General features: G+C 36.3%; 1 protein-coding gene across 2 annotated transcripts in view; it reads left to right on the plus strand.

Moving 5' to 3' along the window:
* The window catches only part of KNDC1 (kinase non-catalytic C-lobe domain containing 1), a 65,815-nt gene that overhangs the window by 13,256 nt on the left and 31,048 nt on the right, over window positions 1–21,511 (plus strand). Inside the window, exons 1-4 of one of the 2 annotated variants that reach the window (XM_056352890.1) lie at window positions 6,703–6,810; window positions 12,026–12,172; window positions 13,705–13,822; window positions 14,171–15,192. In XM_056352890.1, the coding sequence (XP_056208865.1) occupies window positions 12,134–12,172; window positions 13,705–13,822; window positions 14,171–15,192 (1,179 nt within the window). In that variant the 5' untranslated portion in view covers window positions 6,703–6,810; window positions 12,026–12,133. Of the gene's footprint in view, window positions 1–6,702; window positions 6,811–12,025; window positions 12,173–13,704; window positions 13,823–14,170; window positions 15,193–21,511 lie in introns of those variants that run through there. The other variant, XM_056352891.1, reaches the window with a different exon arrangement.

Genomic DNA, 21,511 nt, shown 5'->3' on the forward strand with positions numbered 1-21,511 from the left:
CCTCTCTGCTAGAACGTGATGGCTGTCAACTTGCAGTTCTCAATGGGTTATAGTTGATTTATATTATTAAAAAAAATAAATTCCAAGTATTTTAACAAGCTTAAAAATAAACAATTCTATGGCAAGTGGCACAACTAGTGCAAATAGAAAAGGTAAGCTAAGCTGTATTACTTTTTTTTTTTTTAAACTAAGTAAGACTCATATGGCTTATTGCCGTGAAATGTGACAAGGCAGTTGGACTGATACATACCATATACATAAAAATATTTTATATGCATACAAATGCATGAGTTGAAGTGCCAAATGAAGCCTACTGTTCTAGGGAATAAAGAAAGGTTCAGGGTGTATCTGTGTTAGTCCTGCTGAAGAAAACTGAGCTAACAGTTTGGTGCTGCAGTGTTTCTCAATAGATGATTATTACTAAGCTAGTGCTCAGGTCTCAGCTGTTGGTCCTTCTCTGAATATGAAAGCCTTCATCTTTTTCCCAAATCAAAACAGCAGAAGGTATAAAGGAAGTCTTGCCTTTGTCACTTCCCTGGTCTTTTAAAGCAGTACCTTTGAATGCTGTGAGATTATCTTTACTGTTCTGTTCTTTCTTTAGCACTCAGTGGAGGAGGAAAAAAGAAAACTTTTTAGATGTTCTCCTAGAGGGGTTTTTGGTTTTGTGTTTATCTGATGAGGGAAATAAGTCTTTTGAAACACCTAGTGCCTTTTTTCTTGAGTTCTGTTTCCCTTAGTTTCATATAGTCTCCTCTTGAGACTAATTCTGTCTAACAGCAGCAAGGCTTGTCATCAGCAAATGGTAACTTACTTCCTCCTGTAGTCTAAACCATTCTATCTTCTGAGTGTTATTTAAAGCTGTCTTTTCCTCCAGTGACAGAAATAAATTACTTTCATTTGGTTACCTATGCCTCTACTGTGCTATAGAAAAGGAAATGGAATCCTCCTGCTCTGGCTTTTACATCATCGGCCCAATTGAAGTTCGATTCAAGAACTTAGTACTGAGCAAATACCACCCTTTGGTTGCTTTACACAAAGAACTAACCAAAGGAAGAATGAGAACAATGGGACTTTTTTTACAGCAGTATTTTTTTTTTCCATGTATAGAGTAAAGTTTATAATTTGATTACCTCAAAAACCTACTGCTTGTTGCTTAGTTCTGAAGTTGGGCTTGCAAAGTTGTCATATTGGTCTTTCCTAGCGGGCTTTTTGAGCTGATATTTTTCAGTTTTACCTCTAAATTGAAACAACTTTTCACAGTGTGACTTATAATTTTATCAGGAATAGTCTGTCTCTTAAGCAGGAGAATGTCCTCAGAAGAGAAATGACTGTACAGGTAACCTGCTTAATGAAAATACGTAGTATTTTAGGTTTCCTCCTTACTCGACTATTAGATTCCTATAAGAAGACATTATTAAAGCTTAGATATATATTTTCCTTAAGACTGAGGAAGATTATCCTCTGATATACAAAAGCATTTTTCAGATCACTTATTTGAGGAATTTGGGTTTGTGAGGGGAAGATTGGAAGTGAAAAGAGGATTTAGTATTCTGCCTTAAACCAGTTGGTTCTTGTGGTAGTTAAGTTTACCCTTTTAGAAGGCTGAGGAGCTGTGTTGAATAAATTTGCAGATAGTTCCCATCATGAGTAAAAATCTACGGAAAAGAGGACAGATTTGTTTTCTCCTATTATGCTTGTGCAGTAGTGTCATAAAACTCTAGGCCTCTTAATGTTAAAGATGCACAAATATTTTAGAGGAGTTGTTTATCTCCAGCCTCTTTGACATAAACTCTTCTGATTAGTACTGATAAATTCTCAGCTATGGATGAAGCTGTTTTCCATAGTTCTGGCAGAATTATCTGTCAGTTTCTGGTGCTCCACATTTAAACTCATTTCTTTAGTGGACCCATCATCATACTAGTCTTACTGGCAGAATTAATTTTCTATTGCACTCCTCTGCTCCTTAGAATGTTTGAAAAGGCTTTTGAAATGCAAGACTGAACCCTTAACGGCAACATGGACACTCCAGCAAAATTAATCCTTGTCATTACTTGATTTATTTGCTTTCATTAATTTTATGTCTATTATACAGGGATATTCAGCTCACTAAAAGACCCATGATCACTGCTAGACTGGATCTGGAGACTTTATACTCCCTGGAGCAATGACAAACTATTCATTTTTACCATTTGCATGAACTGTTAATAGAGCTGTTTCACCAGTATATGAGAACATTCATACATACCACCATCTTTTTTAAAAAGTTCAGGAACTGATTAACTTAAAGTAGACAGCAGAATGGATGACTTCTCTCCAGATAACTCTATGACCATCTAATTCATAGTGAAAACTGAACTGGTCTTAAAACTTTATCTTATTAGGTTGCATGAGATTTATTCAACAGAGCCTTCAAGATTATGGCAAAATGGTTGTCACTCACATGTCATTCTCCTTCATTACAGCATTTCAAAAAAACCTTAAAGAACAATTGAGAGCATGCTTTTGAAGCTAATGATCTTGTCTCCTGGGAAATGCATTGCAAGTGATTTAGGCTTGTTTAGGTGACCATTGGAGCGGGTTTTGTATAAACCTGTGAATACATATGTACTCGTGGATTCTTAAACTTCTAAGCTCTTCACCAAGTTTAAAAAAGAAAACAAACACTCACCCTCCCCACCCCCCAAAAAAAAAAAAAACCAAAAAAACCCAACAAAAACCCACACACAAACTTACTTCTCCTTTCTCTCAATTGTAATGGCAACAGATATTACCTTTTTACTCAGGAATGCTAATTTAATCAGGTTTTGATGAAGCACATGGACGAAATATGTATGTTATACTTCCCTTGTAACGTTTGTTTATGGGCTATACAGTTCAAGTCCTATCACATTATAGATGAGTTCTATGCCTGAATAGAGAAGAAGCAAGGTTTACTTCTGCAGAAATAATTTCACTATGAAACAATCAAACAAAAAAAATCCTGAATGAAAACCAGCCCTCAGCACCCCACCTCACCCCCCAAAAAAACACCAATCCTTTCTGTTTACCCTCCTCTGTTTACATTCCTGATATATGCAATGAGAGCTACCTACTCATTTGCTATTTCAGTTGCCTACAGCTGTTCTGTGAAAATAGGTGTTTTGAATGTGGTCTTAACAAGGTATTTCAGAAGTGACTGGCCAGCTTTTTATATCTGCAGTTGATCAAAGATTCTTACATATGCTTCTCCTTGCAGAAAAAAAATAGATAAATCTTCAGAGATTATTACTCAAAGAAGAGTGAACTGCTTACTGTACAGCAACAAATATTTTAAATCTTAGTGCCCTGATGGTATTGATTGATGGCACGGTAAAGGAACTGGGATGCTATTCAAGTTTATTGGCCCATAGTGTTCTGAACAGAAGTGTGGCACTTTGGTATTTTAGCTCCAAAATGTGGACTTAACATCCCCCAAAACAGGATTGCGCACATGCATTATTCGGCTCAGAGTGACAGACTTGACCAGTAGGCACCTTCTGTTAGGTTTAAGATAAAAAGAATATACTTTTTAAAAACAAATAACTTTAGTAACTACAAATAATATTTGCCATACAGTGAAATAAATATTATGTTTATGCAGTTCAGAGAAAGACAGAGCTAGTCTGTTCAGCATGCAATGTAACTGTTTCCTAGGCTTCCTTGTTTCTGTGCCTACAGGGAATAAATTGTGTTAATTAAATGATAAATGAATTACCTGTGGCAGGTAACTTAAAAGTAAGGAGGTTAATGGCTGATAAATCATAAGAGTTTTGACACAATGAATTCAGTTTCAAAGTTTTTTTAAAAAAAACTAACATTGTTCAAGAAGCCTTAAAGATAAATGCGTGTAACTTTTGCTATCTAACCTCTGAGGTCTCCAGCGTTTTTATTGCAGTGTTCTTCCTTACCTGTCATAATTAGACTCACACAGTTCTGCAGCAGAGGTGTCAGTTAGTGTGCTATTCATCTTTGTGTTGGGGTACTGATCTTTGTGATTAAGGGAGCCTGAAAATGGGATGGAAGCATGAGAAACCTATTCTTCATTTGTGTCTTCACCCTGCAAACACAAGTAATGGCATGCACATTGCATGGTTTCAATTTGGTCGAGCTTCTGTGTATGTAAACTTTGTGTGACTTCTTAAAGGGAAATGAATGTTTGCAAAGGTGGCTGCCAGTGGCTCAAGATATATCTGTCTTCACTCCAATAGTTAAGGTAATAGCTTCTAGAAACTATATTGAGGTCCAGTTGAAAAGTCTGCATTTTCTGACTTGCCCTGCCCCGGGTGTAGCTCTGGGTAGACAATGCTGCTTTTCAGATTAATTACTGTTATAGATGCTGGCAATTTAGTCTATGGACAGCAGTCACCTGTTTTACACAGCCACATGGAAAGCCAAAACATATTGCTGTTAAAATAAGGTGTTTGCAGGTAGCATGGAGATTGCTGTAAACCTATTGTATGATCATTTTTTAAAAAAAACTAAATATGTATCTCCTATTGAAGACCTCACCAAAAAAAAAAAAACCACCCTGCAAAAAAAAACCCCACCAAAACTGAAAAGCCTAAGGAGATGATTGAAAGCAAGCCAAAAAGTATGCAAAAAGATTACAAATTCTAAGAAACTAGCAGGTTTTTTTCCAAATCTACCAAAACACAGAGATGTTGCCCAAAGTCTGCAGTGATTGCAGATGAACAAGATACAGAAGAGTTTTTCAAAGAAAGCCATAGCAGAAAAACAGTTTAATTTTTTTAACCCATTTTCATCTTGTAGGACCTTCAGGAGGTTCTTGCATTGCAACTCTTCTTTATGGCGAATTATCAAAAACTTGGCTCAAATAAGAGTCTCAGAACAGACTAGTGACCAAGCTGACGAAATTAACAGTAAAATAAATTTCCAGGACCAGATGGTGAAACAGCATTCATAAAAGAAGCAATTACTTCGAGTAATGTTCTTTAGTCTGGAAGAGAATGCCCTGAGGGAGAAGCTCTGCTAGAAATCTGCAGTATGCCATGGCAGCAGCCAGAGCGAGGTCTTGCCAGCCCTCATAAATGCAGAAGTAGGTGGCAGCAACAGAGAGATGAACATAGGAGGACTCAAACAAGAAGAAATATCTCTTTGTTATGCAGTTAGCTGTGGAAATTCTTGCTGCATAACACAAATGCAAAAAGGTTTCATGTAGATAAAGCTTAGACAAACTCATGGAGATGAAACGGTTGTCATGAGCTATTACAGACAAGAAGCCTGCAATTACAAAACAGTGACATTAGAGTGACGTACTAGGTAGTGTTCCTCAGTTCAAACTGAATGATATAAATAGAGGTCACAAGAAACCAAAACATAGCAAAATCTAGGGACCAGACAAGATTCAGTTGCTCTTTCCAAGTGCATTTAGATTTTGCTTGGTTCATTTCTTCTTATGTTGTTGTAGCATTGCTTTTTAGATTATTGTATCTGTGAGGTCTTGCTTGGGTTTTGCAATGTAAACTGATCACCTGACATTCACCTGAGAACATATCAAAACATGAAAGCCTTCACTTGGTAGGTAAATTAAAAAGTACTTTGAGGGTTAAAATACCTGCAAACTTCAGATGTGAGTGGATTATTTGAGAAAATTTGACCTGTAGCTCCATTTTTGTGCCTATTTTTTTACAAGTCTTTTGGAGAAGAATTGGGGAGGTAGCAACTGTAGTTAGAAGGGACAAACTGGAAGTATAGCTTGGGTTGAAAATGTTTTTCCAGCATTTGCTACCAATCCAAGCAAGTATGTATGTTTTATGAATAGTCTACGGTGGTTTAGCACTTTTAGCACATTCTGCAGACTAATTATCTACACATCCAAAGTGCCAAATGAATGAAAAGCTAATATTTAATACAGCACCTTCCAGTAATTATAGTTATGCAGAAAGGCATTCCTTTGTAATGAAGGGAAGTATTAAAAATAATAGGCCTATTTCCCTTTCATTTTGTGGCTGAAAAACATTACTGTCTGACTCTTTTGCATTAAAATAGGGCATTTTAGAGTAAGTACATTGAAAAAAGTCATAGGTAAATATTAAATGTGTTCTCCCAATAGCTATTTTCTCAAGCATTAGGTTGAATTTGTTTATAAAACTTTGAGTTTTATAAAAACACAGAAGCTTTCATTTAGGGAACCTTTAAATGCTTTGAATTGTGGAAGGGTGAAAACATCTACATATGTGCAGCAATCTCAATAAAAAAAAAGAAAAAAATACAAGGTAAAATAAGGGTCAGATATGAATGTCAAAACCAAGAATTGTCATTTAGTCAGAAATAATTTACAGGAAGTATTAATTCTATTATGGTCTGTCTTTTTCAGTTCTGCTGAAGACCTACGTTTCTGAACTTTGTGAAATCTCAATACAAAATGTAAATGGTCACTGTTCATAATAGCAACATGCTAAATGCTTATGCAGTCGCTATTCAAAAGCTCTTTTGTCAGCTCTTTTTCTGTAGCTTTTGTCTGCAAGTTTGAGTTCCTATAGAAGCTTAATTCTTTAGCCTTGCCAAGCAGTAATACAGCAGAGCCTCTGTCACGCTCTCTGTGTAGGCTTGGAGCTTTTACTTCCGCTCCTGATCTTTTGATTTGCAGATTTTAGAACTAGAGCAGATCATTACTGTCCTCTGATTTCACTTCCTATAGGGTTAAGTAGTCATAAAATGGCATGCAGCAAGGCAAGTAACTTTTGATTGGAACTGACAGAAGCCTTTTTGAATATATTTCACTTGTGATATTAAGTTTTAACATAATGGCAGAAGCTGTCCTCTCCCTTGGTAAGTGTTTCCAGTACTTAGCCTGAATGTTTTAAAAATACGTAGTATTGTCAACTGTTGAATTCTTATCTGTTTGGGGTTTTTTGTTTGGTTGTTGGTTTTTTTTTCTTTATGACTCTTGTTATGCCTTTGTCATGGAAACCACTTTTAGTATTAGAAGTTATCTTGATTTTAAGCTACTTTATTGATTATGGCCTTCAGATTTTTCTCTGAAACACATGAGCCTCTCTAGCTTGCTGCTGAAAGAAAGACTTTCAGGACCTCAAATCATACTTGCGACTTTTCTCAAACATCTTTTCTTGTGTTGCCATTTTGATCGTGAAAGAGTACATTATTTCCATGATGGCTTTCCCAGTGATGCAATTACACTTACCTATGATTCTTGTTACGTTTGCTAACTCTGGGCTAAGAGTAGGTGTATTCTCTAAGACCAAATCTGGAGATCCGGTTTCCTGATGTGACTTCCTCTCTTCCCCCTCACCCTTTTTAAAGCTGATACTGCAGTGCAGTCTTGCCAGCACAGTCTGTGTATTCTTTGTAACAATGTACATTTAGTCTTTAACTTATAAGTCTCTTTGGGAATTGTGAAGAGGGTGGTTGTGGGGTTTTTTTGGAATCTTTCTTGAAATGCATGTTATTTATCAGCTATTAATATTACTCTCCTTTAATGCAAAAGGTCCTATAATTAAAAAAATATTCTCCTTAGCTAGATTTAAAACAGGTGGGGACTTGGTTTGGTTTTGGTTTTTTTTTCAGAAATTAAGGGGAAAAAGCCCTTTTAATTCTTTTAAGAAAAATTCCTACCTACCAATGCAATACCAGTTTTTGCTTATCTTCCGGGAGAAGAAAACTTGTTTGCTGCCCTTTCCTATTTCTTAGTCTCCTTGTAGCATACCACAAAACCGTTAGCTTAATTGCGAGATTTTTTTCATTGAGACCAATCCCTTCTAGTGAGCATTAGGAATTTTGTACTTATGAATTTGCTTTATTTGTTGTGTTTATCATCTTTCTCTCCTTTCCCAGAAAGTGAAATTTGCTTCCTAAGCTGAAACTGTGGGAAGTGGATTCGATGCATAAACTTGGGGAATGCCCCACCTTGTGGATGACGACAAACTCGCTTTCTCATTGCTCTAGTTCAGACAAGACTTAAGGTTACATTGGATTACCTTAAATATTAAAGATATTTACTGCCAGCTAAGGAAATTAAGTAGCTGGATTTTTTTTTCCTTGTGGGTGTGGTGATGGTGGTGTTTGAGGAGCTGGAAGAGAGAAAAAGTAAAAAGGGGATTTACCTTAGAGAAATATCAAGTTGGAAAAGATGTTGAAGTTCCAAATAAATGTTTTAACATAGAATTAAGTACAAGCCATCCATGGTGATTGAAATGGCCATCTTCAAAACTAGCTTTCCTGGATGTCAAAGGAAAGGAAGAATCTCAACAGAACAGTGTTCTGTGTGGGCAAAAAAAATCTTTCTTTATTCAGTATGAGACTGGCCTTAAACAGGAAAAGGTGCCATGAACAACTTTACAACAGAACAGCAATATTGGAGGGAGTGGAAGCCTGCCTTCTGGCATCTCGGACACTTGTGATTTTAAAGGCGGGCTAGGGAATATGAGTTATACCCTGCTATGAACAGAAATTGTTAATTGAAAAAAGTGGGATGAAGTAACATGTTGCTCTGCTCTTCTTGTTCCTATATCCTATAACGTCCACATCCATCCTCATATGGATGAACAAGTTTGTCAAAAGGCAAAATTTTTGTTCCCTCAAAGCTGAGTTCCTCATCATTCTGTCCCACTTTTGGAGCAGAGTTGTATACAATGAGTTTATGTTCAAATATGCTTTCTTATTTTTCTGTATGATAAGAAATGCTTTATTTCTTATAAATTTCTTACTGAAAGAAGACTAGATAAACTCTTGGTTATTCTTACACATTGTGTATTTGGAATGGTTATTGCATTCTATAAATCAAATTGGGTGCTGAGGAATCACACACTTTTTTTGGAGAGACTTAAATTTACAGGCTATGTCTAAATAATAAAGTAGCCTTGAAAGGAGATGCTTGTAGACACACGTAAAATACCGCTTTTGAACTGAAAGAAAAGAATAGGAGGCAGGAACTAGAATCTTTTCCATCCATATTCTAGTTCATGGACTTTCCCTGAAGTATTCTGTTTGCTAAATGACAAACAGGAAAAAGGAAACGTGTCAAGTAGGTTGGCAATTTGAGGTTAAACTGGTTTTAATTCTTACTTCATGGCTACAGCCTGTCTCTTGATGTGGGTTGTTGGGGACATGCCAAGTGTTACAACGCTATCTGTTTCTGGAGGCTGAATCTTTGTGGTTTTTTCTCTCCCCCTCACCCTGCCCCAAAAGCGAGTAGATTAATTATTATTTTTCTTCCTGCTGCCGCCTTTAACCTTAGCATTTCTATAAATAGAGCACTATACTGAATAAATAAAAGTACAAGATTTGCTGATAGAGTACAAGTGTTGCTTACTTTTGCCATGTGATGTAAAAGCACATAAGCAATATATTATCTCTGAAGTATCATCCGTGAAGCTTGGTGTCAGTTAGATAGTAAATGCTAGAGTCTAAAAGCAAATTTTCTTAATAAAGCCATTTTTCTACCTATTCCTATGTTAGCAGTGGTATAGGGAGGCTGAAATTAGTTATGCTGTTCAGAAGTACCTTGTGAATTCAAAGGTGTCCCCACACTATGTGGCATTATTTCATCTAGTATTCTGATATTGCTTAGTCTGTGTAGTATATGTCCCTAAGTTGTATGTTATGATTTTTTCCTCCAGTTCTTTAAAGAGTGATTAATTTATTTCTCTAATGGTCATTTTGTGGAACAGAGGAGATGTCACTTGTTAGAGATCATATCATATACATGGAATAACTTACTAATATCAAGTATATTAAACTACCACAGTACAATATTCTACCAAAAATATTTAAATAGAGCTGTATTATGATTTTTTCTGTATTTCCTTGTTTTAACTCTATGTTCAGTTTTCTGTTATGCTGTCCATTGAGAAATGCAAAATTATATAGGCTTACTGAGAGTATTTAATATCAAAGGAGTGAGTTCTACAATCTACACTCCCTCTTTGCTGTGCAAAAGCTTATGAAAGTCTGTAGGAAAAAAAAATTCAAACCATCTTCATAAATTCTTGCTTGTTGGGGAAGGTATTTTAGTTACATTTCTTCTGAACTGAAATATACTGAAGTTTAGATTTTTTTTTGTTTGTTTGTTTTTTTGCAAGCAGTTGCCTTTTCAGGCCTTCAGTCTTGGGCAGCCTTAAAAAGGTGTTAGTTTATACCTACTTAGTTTTATAGCAAGTTAACTTGCGCAGACCATCATCCTCTAAACATTTATTAATAGGAGTTGTACTTCCTTTGAGTAGCTGTTAGTCCAGGGTGGAGTTCCTTTTCTGTAGCTGAAATAGCCTGGGTGAAAATAGTGGAAACTTGGGGGGTATGACGAAATAACTGTGTTCCTCTTATCTTGTTAGTGGGTTATTTGCTCAGGCTTCATAGTATTCATATCCTTTTGCCAATGCAGTCTGGTTTATCTTATGTTTAAAAAAAAAAAAAATCATGCCAGTCTATCAACAGTGTGGTTTAGTAAGGCTACTGCTGCTGAGTGGGTTATAGTAGCTTAATGGTGTGAAGGGTGGGGGAAGTAACCCTTACTCTTGGAATAGATGAACAGCATTCATTTTTATGCTAAATCAAAACAAAAATTGTAACGACTCCTGTCTGAGTTCCTCTGAGAGTCTCAAAAGAAAAACAAAGTCTTCAGTTACCGCTTCTGCTCGATGGTGAAGTTGTATGGTAGTGAAGAAACTAAGACTAAGATTACTGCTTTGCAGAGATGTTGTTCTGTTCTTTTTAGATCAGATGACATATTTGGTTTTTTGCCCTTTGTCCTAATCTTGATGTACACCATGGATAAATCAAGGCCGTAGATCCAGCAGTCAGCACTACTTTATACTTTCTTGGTTTGGGGGAGCACGGAGGCCAGAGGAGAAGTGGAACTGTCCAAGGCGCGCACACACACACAGAGCTCCCCAATGAGGTGGTGTCACACTCCCCTTCATGGAGGTGTCCTGCCTCACTAGAAAGTAAATATACGCATACCTGCATATATAAATTACAAGTTACCTCCCCTTCATATAATTTAGAGAGAATAATAGACCTCAATCAGAAAATTGGGGGTGGGGGCAAAGGAGGAAATTACTTTTGACCTTAGAGTCAGTCGTCTTGCTAGGGTGAAAAATAGCCAAGCAAATGCATGAGTACAACCAGATTTAATGTACAAATCTGGTCATTATTTTATTTCTGTATGTGTTTGTAAACCTGAGATGGCAGCGCTCAGAACACTTGAATTTCTGGCTGTACTGCATCACCATTGAAATGTTTACACAAACTTGCACTTAAAGTCTTCATTATAAGTTTTACTGAATTGTGTTCTCTGAATGGAACATAAAGAAAATACAGGCCATCATGGATAAATTACCATTACTACTAAAGCAGAACTGGAAAGGTCTTTTATTTAAGAAACAGAAAACTTCTAAAATTTAGAGGTAGCTCTGCTGCATGACAAATCTAATGCATTAGCACTAGATTTAAGAAAGTTGTTGGCTTACCATCTTTAGTGGAGCTCATCACAAGGTTGGGGGCTTTAAGAGAAGCAGAGATGTCCAACATGGAATATTTCTTAAAATGCTTTTATAAGTGTCTTCAGAGACAAGTGATATTATGCTGTATTGTTTCTGCTAGCTTTCTTTATGCTTGATAGCACTTACAAAATACTTCTATATATGAATTTTTTGTCAAACTAATTATTTTTTCCCCTGATAATCACCCAGCATGCTTCTAGCTTAAATATGACTCACACACATGCAAGGAGCTAAGTTTTATATTCAACTGTAGCTGATGAACAATTGTAATACTGATTATTGCTGAGGAAGAAGAAAGGTTCTAGCTGGTTTTTTCTTTTTGTTTGCAACAAGCATATCTTCCAAAGCAGGACTGAGGCCAGTTTTGTTCCTCCTGTTTAAATTAAACCACCTTTACAGTAAACTATTACCTTGTAAAATAAAAATAAAAACAATGTAAGCTGTAATCCTTGTGAACTCAGACCTTTTTCGGCAGGACAGAAAAAATTTGTAACATATTTAATGCTTTTTTTTTAAACTTCATCCAGGCACACATCTATTCTTTAGGTGCAACATTGAAAGCAGCAATAGAATATGTAGTAGAACCTGAAACAGAATCAGAATTTGGGCAAGATCTGCATACTCTACTGGAGCAAATGCAAGAAGAGAACCCTGAAAACAGGCCAGATATTGAGGTAAATGAGCCCTACATAATTCTTTTTGTTAAAAAAAGGTGACAAAAATACTTCTATATGTGTACTCATTAATAGAGAGATGGTCTTTATATGTAGTATGCTCAGATTTTTGCTGAGTTTTTCCCAGACTGAGCAGAAATTCTTCTTTCTTCCTACTCTAATGGAGATACAGCCTGAAAAGGATGTAATGTTTTACAGTTATTTGATTTTTAAGAAGGTTGGGTGAATAATACGCTTGTGGATCTAAATTTTCTTATTAACTTTTTTCCCATTTAGTATTTAGTTTACAGAGAGAGTAAGTCATTAGAAGTAAGAGCACAGGCATTATGCTGCAAACTTTGCATGGTGCCTCAAATGGTGTTTGGATTGCATTTAAGAAGGGGATGGAGGGAGCCACGCCCTAGGAAACCTCTAGTCTTTGAATGTTCAAAGCATTACTACTAACTTGTTTTTCTGTAAATATATAAATGTTTAGAAGTATTGATTAGATATCTTGACTGGTTTTGTATTTTATTCCATTTAGCCTCTTATTTTACCATCAGTTTTTAGAAAGTATTTGAAGATATATATATATATTATTTTTCAAGATGATGTTTTCAAAGGATTTATATTGTAAATGTGGGTTACCTAACACAGTGTTATTTGACATTAATGAGTGAAAGTTTAGATTTAATGCATTGTTTTTGCAGACTTTCGGACTGTAGCCACAAAATAACAGTGGAAATTTCTTGGGTGGAAAGGGGTGAGGGGAGTTATACGGAGGGACACCCATAGACTTTTCTAGGCATGACTATACTCCAGCACGGCTGGATACCTGTCTCACTTTCTCCTGTCCTTCCTCAATCTGATACGTGAGCCAACAGAGCCAAGTTCTTCCTTTCACTTACAACAGCAGAAGACTAGTTGAGCAGGTTAATGGGGAAGAACAGCTCCTCAGAGCTGTGAGGTCTCATCAGTGTTTATCTAGGAATAGTTACTGAGGAAACAGTGGGATGCATTTGGAAAGGCAGGTCTTTTCTACTCCCTGCCCAAAGTGACAGGTTTTTAAATGTGTGAATATCTGTAGTTAATTGTGTGCGCAACCAGTGCTAATGCCATCAAATAATGCTTATGCTACAGACTGAGATAAGTTATACTGTTTGTTGTGATCTGATAATGATTGCTTTCTCTAGTTGGGAAGTGTTTTCTAGATATTTGTATTTTGCCATTTTTAAATAACTCGGGATTTACTTTTAATGTAATTTCAGTAATAAAAACATTCATCATCCTGCCGCTGTCACTCAATTCAAGTGAATCACTGGCTGTTTAAAAAAATTATTCCCACTCTAGCTTTTTACATTTCCAGTATGTTATTCATAAAGTATAACATTTAAGGTTATTAATTTTTATCAGTTGTTCTTAGTGTTCTAACTGTAGGCTAGAACTTGAATTGTATAAATTCAGATGTACTGTGTGAGTTAACATGATTCACTTTAGTCAAAATGCACAAATTATTCATTATTAAATAAGTATCTAACACTAATTTTCTCTAGAGCATTTTGTCATTATGTGAAGAAAAACTGAAGATTGCTTCATCAAGTAACATTTGTCGAAGCCTGTCTGCTGTTGGAAGAAGGGTTCTTTCAATTGAATCATTTGGTGCTTCTCAAGGTAACCTTAAAATGTATTTAGTCTAGAACTTTAGATTGTCTGACCTATCTAATGATTTTTAAAATACTATGTGTACTTTACTGTTATAGGCTCCTTTCTACATATCAGAAAGTCATTATTAAATATTTGTGGATTCAGGGTGGGGAGCAGGGGACATACAACTCTCAATAAACATAATTAATATATTTTGTGTCTTTTACGATTAAAAGTGACTTGTCCAGAAATAATTGTGTGTAACATGCTGAAGATACATAACAGCAGTGGCAGAAAAAGCAATATAAAGATTTACTAGAGAAGATTGAGAGGTTTAAATACACATTTAATATAAGCATCTGTTTTTGCATCTAGATGTATGTGATAACATGTGGAAGGGAAGAATGTGTCAGAGAAGTTTGGGATCTAAATTACATTCCAGTGAGAAAAACAACATAGCAGGTGATTCGTCTGCAGTGGAAGATATGACAGCTACCTGTCATAAGGACTCTTCAATAGTTACTATGGTGACTGGCAGAGAAAGTGGTTTGAAGGAAATGCAAATTGATCTGGATAATGAGAAAACTCAACGTTCTCAACTTGCAACTCAAGCTAAAAAGAGCAAAGAAGACGACAAACATACAGTTTATGCTGACAATTTTGCTAGTGTTGCTTTGGATATAAAGTCATGTGTTACTGACCTGGAGAGAGATGGCATTTTTAAGAAAGGTTCTTTGAGAAAAATTAAAACCTTTCCAAAGTTACCACTTGAACCTGCCGATACAAATAACTTTTTTACTTCTGTAACCAACAGTGGAGCACTAGCTAGGAAAAATCACTTGCTAACACAAGAGTCACTACCTCTAGACAATAATAATGAGGTTACTTTTTCAAAGGGAAATCTTAATTCACTTGCTATTAATAGTCCACCAAAAATAGAACCAAAGAATCACCAGGTTAATGATCTTCATTTAGAAGTTCCATGTGTGTGCACACAGGTGTCTGGCTTGAATCTAGAAGAACACATGTCACTTATTAATGGTAAAAAGATAGGGTTTGCTTCATCTGATCACAAAGAAGACTGTTCTGATGCTACCTCTGAAATGCCAAATACAGCTGGTGTGCTAAAAGGCCCAAATCAATCAATTGCTGGAGCAAAAATGCTAGACAATTACATGGCGTTGGAAGACTCTTCTGAAACACTTCAAGGGTCAAATGAAAATTCCTTACCACATTTTAACAAGATGGCATCAGTGCTAACGACAAAACCCAGTGGGAGCAGATATGGATCAAACCTAATTAGGTCTCCAGAATTAAGCAACGGTGTGATGAGTGCAAACAATAATGAAGATAATCTTTGTGGAGGCAGAGGGTCAGAAATCAAAAGTAATGAGCAGGTAGTAAAAATAAAGTCTTCATTATATAGTTGCTGTAGTCACTTATGTGGAGATGAAATGACTTAAATACTGTGCAATTTCTTCCCCCTTTGTCCACTTTTAGCATCCTGGAAAACTGAATTTTGCTAGTCTGCACACCTTAGGAGTTAATATTGGAAACTTGGTGATCCTCTTTTCCTCTCTAAAAGTCAAGTGCTACAGTGAAATTTATGCTATTGCAAAATCAATTTTAATTTAAATTTATTTTTTTTTACAAATGGAGTATACTCACTAGTGTGTTAGAGCAGCATACTTAATAGCTGATTACATTTGTAAAAGGACATTACCAAAGCATATGTAGATTTTTAACTCTATGTTACCGCGCATAAAGTTCACTACCTTGCAGTGGACCTCCCAGGTGCTTATGAAAGTTGCAGAGTTCCTGACTGTAAACCTGACCTCACTGAAATCAATGGCAATAGCCCATCTGCTTCAGGAGTAAAAAGACTCCACTTTTTTTTTTTTTAAACTACATGTGCATTTAAGTTTTTGAAAATTGTACATATGCTGTATCTGTTCTGTGTTCTTAAAATACTGCCTCTGTGTTTTTATGTATATTTCATGATAGAATTCAAATATGTGCACAATATGATGGATATGTTGTCTCAAGCATTTCATCTTTATAAATAGCCAAATAAGAAGAGGGAGAGCTGGTAATTAGTTTACTAGAATTTGTTGATAGATAGTTGTAGTGTGGTCTCTTCTCTGCTCAAATTACATTTTCTCTGGGTGGACAAGTTTGGTCTTTGACTAGATGGTGCTGTCTTGTGCCATGATCAAAGAGACGTAAACAATCCATGTGATAGGAGAGCTGCTAGCTAAAAATGCAGGATGGTTGATGCTTTACCAGCCTTGCTCTGACTTGATAAAAATGAGCAGCACAAACTTCACATTTCATTTCCAGAAATTATGCTTAGGTGAAGATGTGTGGGTTTTTTCTTACTTGTCTACTGACTCTACAGCCTTATTCTCCTTGCCTGATAGCCAGTCTTCCAGCCATCCCATGCAGTGGCACCTAGGGTTATTTTCAGTCTGTGTCCATCTCTCTTTTCACCTTGCCTGAACACCTCTACTGGAGTAGTAACCTAGGACTGTCAAGTGTGTAAAGAGCCTTTGATTCATCATAGCTAAAAAAAATAATGCATCATTGAAGATTGTTGTAACTGCTTTTTTCCCTTTCCTGCCTCTTCTAATCTCAATAACATGTGCACTTACTAAATTCTTAGTGTGGGAGGATAGTAAGTACGGATAAGTACCACATGGCATGGTTTTGCTGTCTGAGGGAATTAGTCATTGTATGCATATTGAATCCTTTATTTAGATTTTTAAATCCTGCAGGTGCATTTTTCAGACTCTGGGAAAAGTTCCATTTACTGTAGACATCCTTTTTTTTTCCCTTTTTTTGTGTTTTCTCCCCCACCACCCCCACCTTTTCAGCTCTGGACTATGCAACCTTATATATTCAGAAGAGAGTGCAAATATTCATAATCATCCCGAAGTCTTCTGCTTTTGCAATGTCATTTGTTACTCTGGATTTACATGAACATGCTTCATTTGGTAGATGTGCTTGTATTTCTAGCAAGGATCATAGCAATTTCAGTCACTGACTTCTTGGGAGAAAGCTTGTTAGTATACAGAAATCTAGATAAGTCTTAGTATTCAAGCAACAAACCACTGTGTGTCACCTTAATGTGCAAATCTTTTTTTCTGAGTGGAAGGCTTTTTTTCTTGCTAAACAGTATAAACCTAGGAATTCATTTGCATGTTTATTTGTAATGGTGAAGATGGCTAAAACTGTCAGACTACTGCAGCTGGTTTGCTAGTTTTAGGGAGTTTGGTTTTTTGGTTGGGTTTGTTTTGTTTTGTTTTGTTTCATTCCAAGAAATAAAGGTACCACACTTAAGTCACTTGCCTTGAGGTAGAAATGGGCTTACTTAAGCCTCAGTCTTACAGTGCTGTGGTGAATAAGCAGCCATCACTTAACATAAACTTAGTGGTAGGAGTTCTTTAAGGAGGACAAGATCTGTTGAAGTAAGATCTATATACTGCCCTTACTGGATTACCAGGACACCAGTTTAAGTCTGAGTACATGAAGATACTTTCAAAAAAATAATATTCATCAGAATTATAGTTTCCCAAATTTCTGGCACGATTTAAAAACTAACAAATGTCTTGTTTGCTTTTCCTGCAGCAGCACTTGAGATTGGCACACAGAAACATAAACCAAAATACGTTTTCAGGTTATTTTGCCATTCTTCTGAAATCCTATTTTTCTTCAAATATTTCATCATCAATTTAAATAATGTGTTCTTCCAGCTGTTCTGTGAGCAGAATTTCGTTCTTCCACATAAGTAGGCTGTTAGTAGAAGTGAGGTTATCCTGCTCCCATTGACTTCACAGGGCAATCACACTGAATTAGAGAACGTAACTATTATTCCAGTTACCCTAATAAGCAGTGTCATAATACATGTAATCGGAAATGAAGACAGCAGGGTGGGTTGTCTATGAAACTGGAGGTTTATAGCTGCGTTTTTCAGTAGAAGAAAGGTTAGACAAGACTCATGGTCTAGATTCTTTTCTTCGTAATAAATTCCAGCAAATATCCAGGTTCTGACACAGAAATATTATCCTATTTAGGGAAATCCTAACTTGGACTTAAAAAAAACCCAAACAAACAAACAAACAACAAAAAACTACCTAGAAAAAAACTTTGATAATGTAACTGCTGTAGGGAGGAAAAATCCCATCTAAATATATCAACATCTGTGAGTAAGATCTGGGTTTCTGAAATGGCTGTCTGTTCCCTGAAATGCTGAGCTTCTGGCCTGGTAATATTTGTTTACTGAAGGACAGTCATTCATTTTCAGTAGTCATTGAACTGTACAGCAGACTCTTTTATAAGTCTTCTTAGAGAAGCAGCAGGGGTGGAGGGGTGAGTAATGTTTTCAGCTTCTTTTTCTTCTTTCGGAAAACAGATTTTATTCCTCAGGCTTCTGATGCATGGCAGTTTCTGCCTCTCTTACCTCCTGAGAATTGCAGAAATAAAGCCACACTGTGCTATCCCTGTGTCAAAAAGTTATAACTGATGCATCTCCTTCAAGTTCCCTTTCGTTTCTTTGTGCCAGAATTTCACCAAATACCTAAAAATGTTTGGGGTTGTTTTGTTGTTGTTTTTTTAAGAAGGTAAGATTTGAGTGTGAGAGTTTGTTTACTGCAAAGACATAAAAGGTGTGAAGCCCTAACTGATGTGAATTCTGTCTTCTGGGCTAAATAGAAAACACCTCAGAAGACTTTCAGTGCTGCTCTTTCATTAGTTTTCTATAACAGACAAGCATGATTGCAACAAACAGAGCTTTTACCATAGTATCTCTAGCATCTCCTTAACTATTTCTTGTTCTTTAGAGAGTGCAATACCTGTCCCATCCGGTTGAAGATCAACCTTGTCTACTCTGGAGAACAGACAGTTTTTCTTGCCTGTCAATACTTCTCCAGTGGACAATATTTTTCTAATACTCCAACACAGCTGCTTCTTAATGTTGTGTGCTTTACTGCTAGTAAGCATTACTAAAAATACTTGCTTGCTTTTGTCTGGCTACTGCAATGTATCTTGTGAGGGTTTCCCTAATAATTTTTATAGTTTTGCATGCCATAAATAAATATTTTTCACTTCAAGTTTGAGTGGGGATCTTTTATTTCTCTAACCAATTTCATTCCAATCAGGTGTGCCTCATCTCTAATGCTTTTAAATGTTTCTCTGATTCAAATGCTATGCCTTTACATGGGAAGGGTTAATGGGAACCTGGCATATATACATTTGTTTTCTGTTGGTCATTCATATCCAGTCAAGCATGGGAGCAGTGAAAGGCCATGTAGCTAGAGAATGACACTTGAACACTGGGGATACAACACTTGAAGGAAAGAAAAGTTGTCAATTCCCAGAATTATACTTAAGAAAAGAGTAATGAACATCTTGCTTGTTATGTCTGTTTAAAATAACGCCAGCATTATGTTCATAAAATACAGCATGTTGGCATAGTCTGCATGCTTTATTGAAAGTTTTGGTTTTACAATTCTGGTACCAACAATGAAATTAAAGACCTGTTAAATGATCTTTGCAGCACTGAACAAAAAAAACATCACTTTTTCAACAAGTGACGTTTAAAATGCAGTATTTTTTACATAAACCAAAATGTCACTAGTAGGTAGCTATAGGCAATAATAACTCATGGCTTTTTCCTATTTTTCTGTCAAAATTTGTGCTGTGAAAAACAGTTTCTTATTTTAAAAACTGGGTTATATAATTTCTGTGATGAAAAGGTCTGTTACAGAGCATGAAGAAAGAATTTCAGGAAGAGGCACTGCATTATAATTTTGTTTGCTCTTTGGTGCAACTTCACTGGTGATTATATATTAATAAATGTGTTCTATCGGTACTAAAATAATGCTTTAAATGAAGTGGACTTGAGGTCTTACATATGCTGAACAGTTGTCCTGAGCTTGCTTTGCTAAAATGTTTGAATAGATAGTTAGGAAACAACGCATGCTACAGGTGGTTTGATTAAAAAATTTTAATCATATGTTTTCCAGCACTTCAGGTATTTATTTTTTTCTTGGCAGTTGGGTGGAGTTTTTGAAGTTGTAGTAAATTGTAATAGCCACAAATCAGAGACTTGCATGTTAAAATACAACCAAACCTGAGACAGATGCTTAAATAAGGGATTTTTACATTTAAATGTTTACCAATACACAAACAGGTTCAGTGGAATTTAAATATACATGGCATTAAATGCTTTTGAGATATTTAATGTTAAATACCTTAAAGGTGAAGTATGAGGTGCATTGCATTAAATACCGTTTACTTAAGATTTGAGGCATAAATAAACATTGCCTCATAATCTTAGGTTGAGAAGTTTCCTTTGGAAACTATTTCAAGCAGACTGCATCTTTTTTTTTCATGACAGATTTAAATGTATGATGAAACAGGTCGTACATACCCTGACTATATTAGGTAACTTTTACAAGGTCTTAGAAGGAGAAATCCCCAGCAGATCTCAACGCTCAGTCTTCAGATGAAGTCTTCCAGAATTCTCTCTTTCTGGTGTAGGAAGGTGAGCATTTGGAATAATTAGGACACTAAAAGAATAACCTCGTCAGGTTTTTTTTAATTTTTTCCAGGTATAATAATAATGGGGTTTTATGGTTGAAGTGGGGAGAGACTTGAATTATAGTAAGAGACAATAGCACTGTGGTTATTTATTAGTATCACAGGAGAACAACTAACATTCAGTCGTTCCCTAGGATGCTTGCCAGAGGGAAATAACGAAGGTGTACGTCTAAAAGAATTTCACCAACCTGTAACCAGACTGCATCCTTTCTTTTCCTGACTCAGGTTAATTTGACCATCCTGTGGATGGCGGAGATACTCACTTCTGCTAGATTTGCTTTTCCTACATCATTTTTTCTTCTGAAACAGAATTTTCTGATGCCTTTTCGTCCTCTATTTTGTTACCTGTCATTGACACTTTCTTCTTTCTTATCATAAACTTTTGCTGCTGCTCTTAGGGTTTATTCTTACTTTCCTGCTGTGCTTAGATTTCTTTCTGTCATTTCTTTCTTCCTCTAGAGACCTCGGTTATCCCAGAAGTGATGAGAGATAGCTCTCAGCTTTCTGATGTACAACTAACTTCACTCTCCATTTTAGTGAGAGATTCTTCTTCCCCTTGCTGGCCATTCACCATCTCCTGAAGTGAGAGATGGTTTGTATGTGCAATACAGGAGGTCCATCTTCCTCTGCTGCAGCTTTTAGAGCCTCTAGGGACATAAACTCCAAGAGGGTTTCTCTTACAGAGAAACACATGGCAGTGGTATGTACTTACTACAAAAAATATTCTCAAATCCCAACACCTTCTTGAAGTTCTGGTTAGTGTGTGGAAATTCTCTTTTGATTGCTCTCCACTTGTGCCAGCTGTGCAGGGTGAATTTGAAGATTTGGCTGCTCCTTTCATTGTAAAGTGGCCGTGAGCAAAGGCATTTGAGGCACGTGAGAACCAGAGTGCTACGGCGGGGGAACGCAGCACTGATCAGGGATAGTAATCATTCAACAGTACGAAGCTCTATCTTTAATGTTCTCTAGATTAATTCATTCTTTTGACTATCTGTCCTTTTCCTTCCTGGTATGTGATTGATGTCTTTCTATCAGACAGTTCAAGAGCTTACTTTTTTTAGATAGAATGAAGGAACACATTGATGAAAGAATTCTGCGCTCCAGGCTGCTGGTGAT

This window comes from Falco biarmicus, chromosome 9, assembly GCF_023638135.1.
Source record: "Falco biarmicus isolate bFalBia1 chromosome 9, bFalBia1.pri, whole genome shotgun sequence".
Lineage (NCBI taxonomy): Eukaryota > Metazoa > Chordata > Aves > Falconiformes > Falconidae > Falco > Falco biarmicus.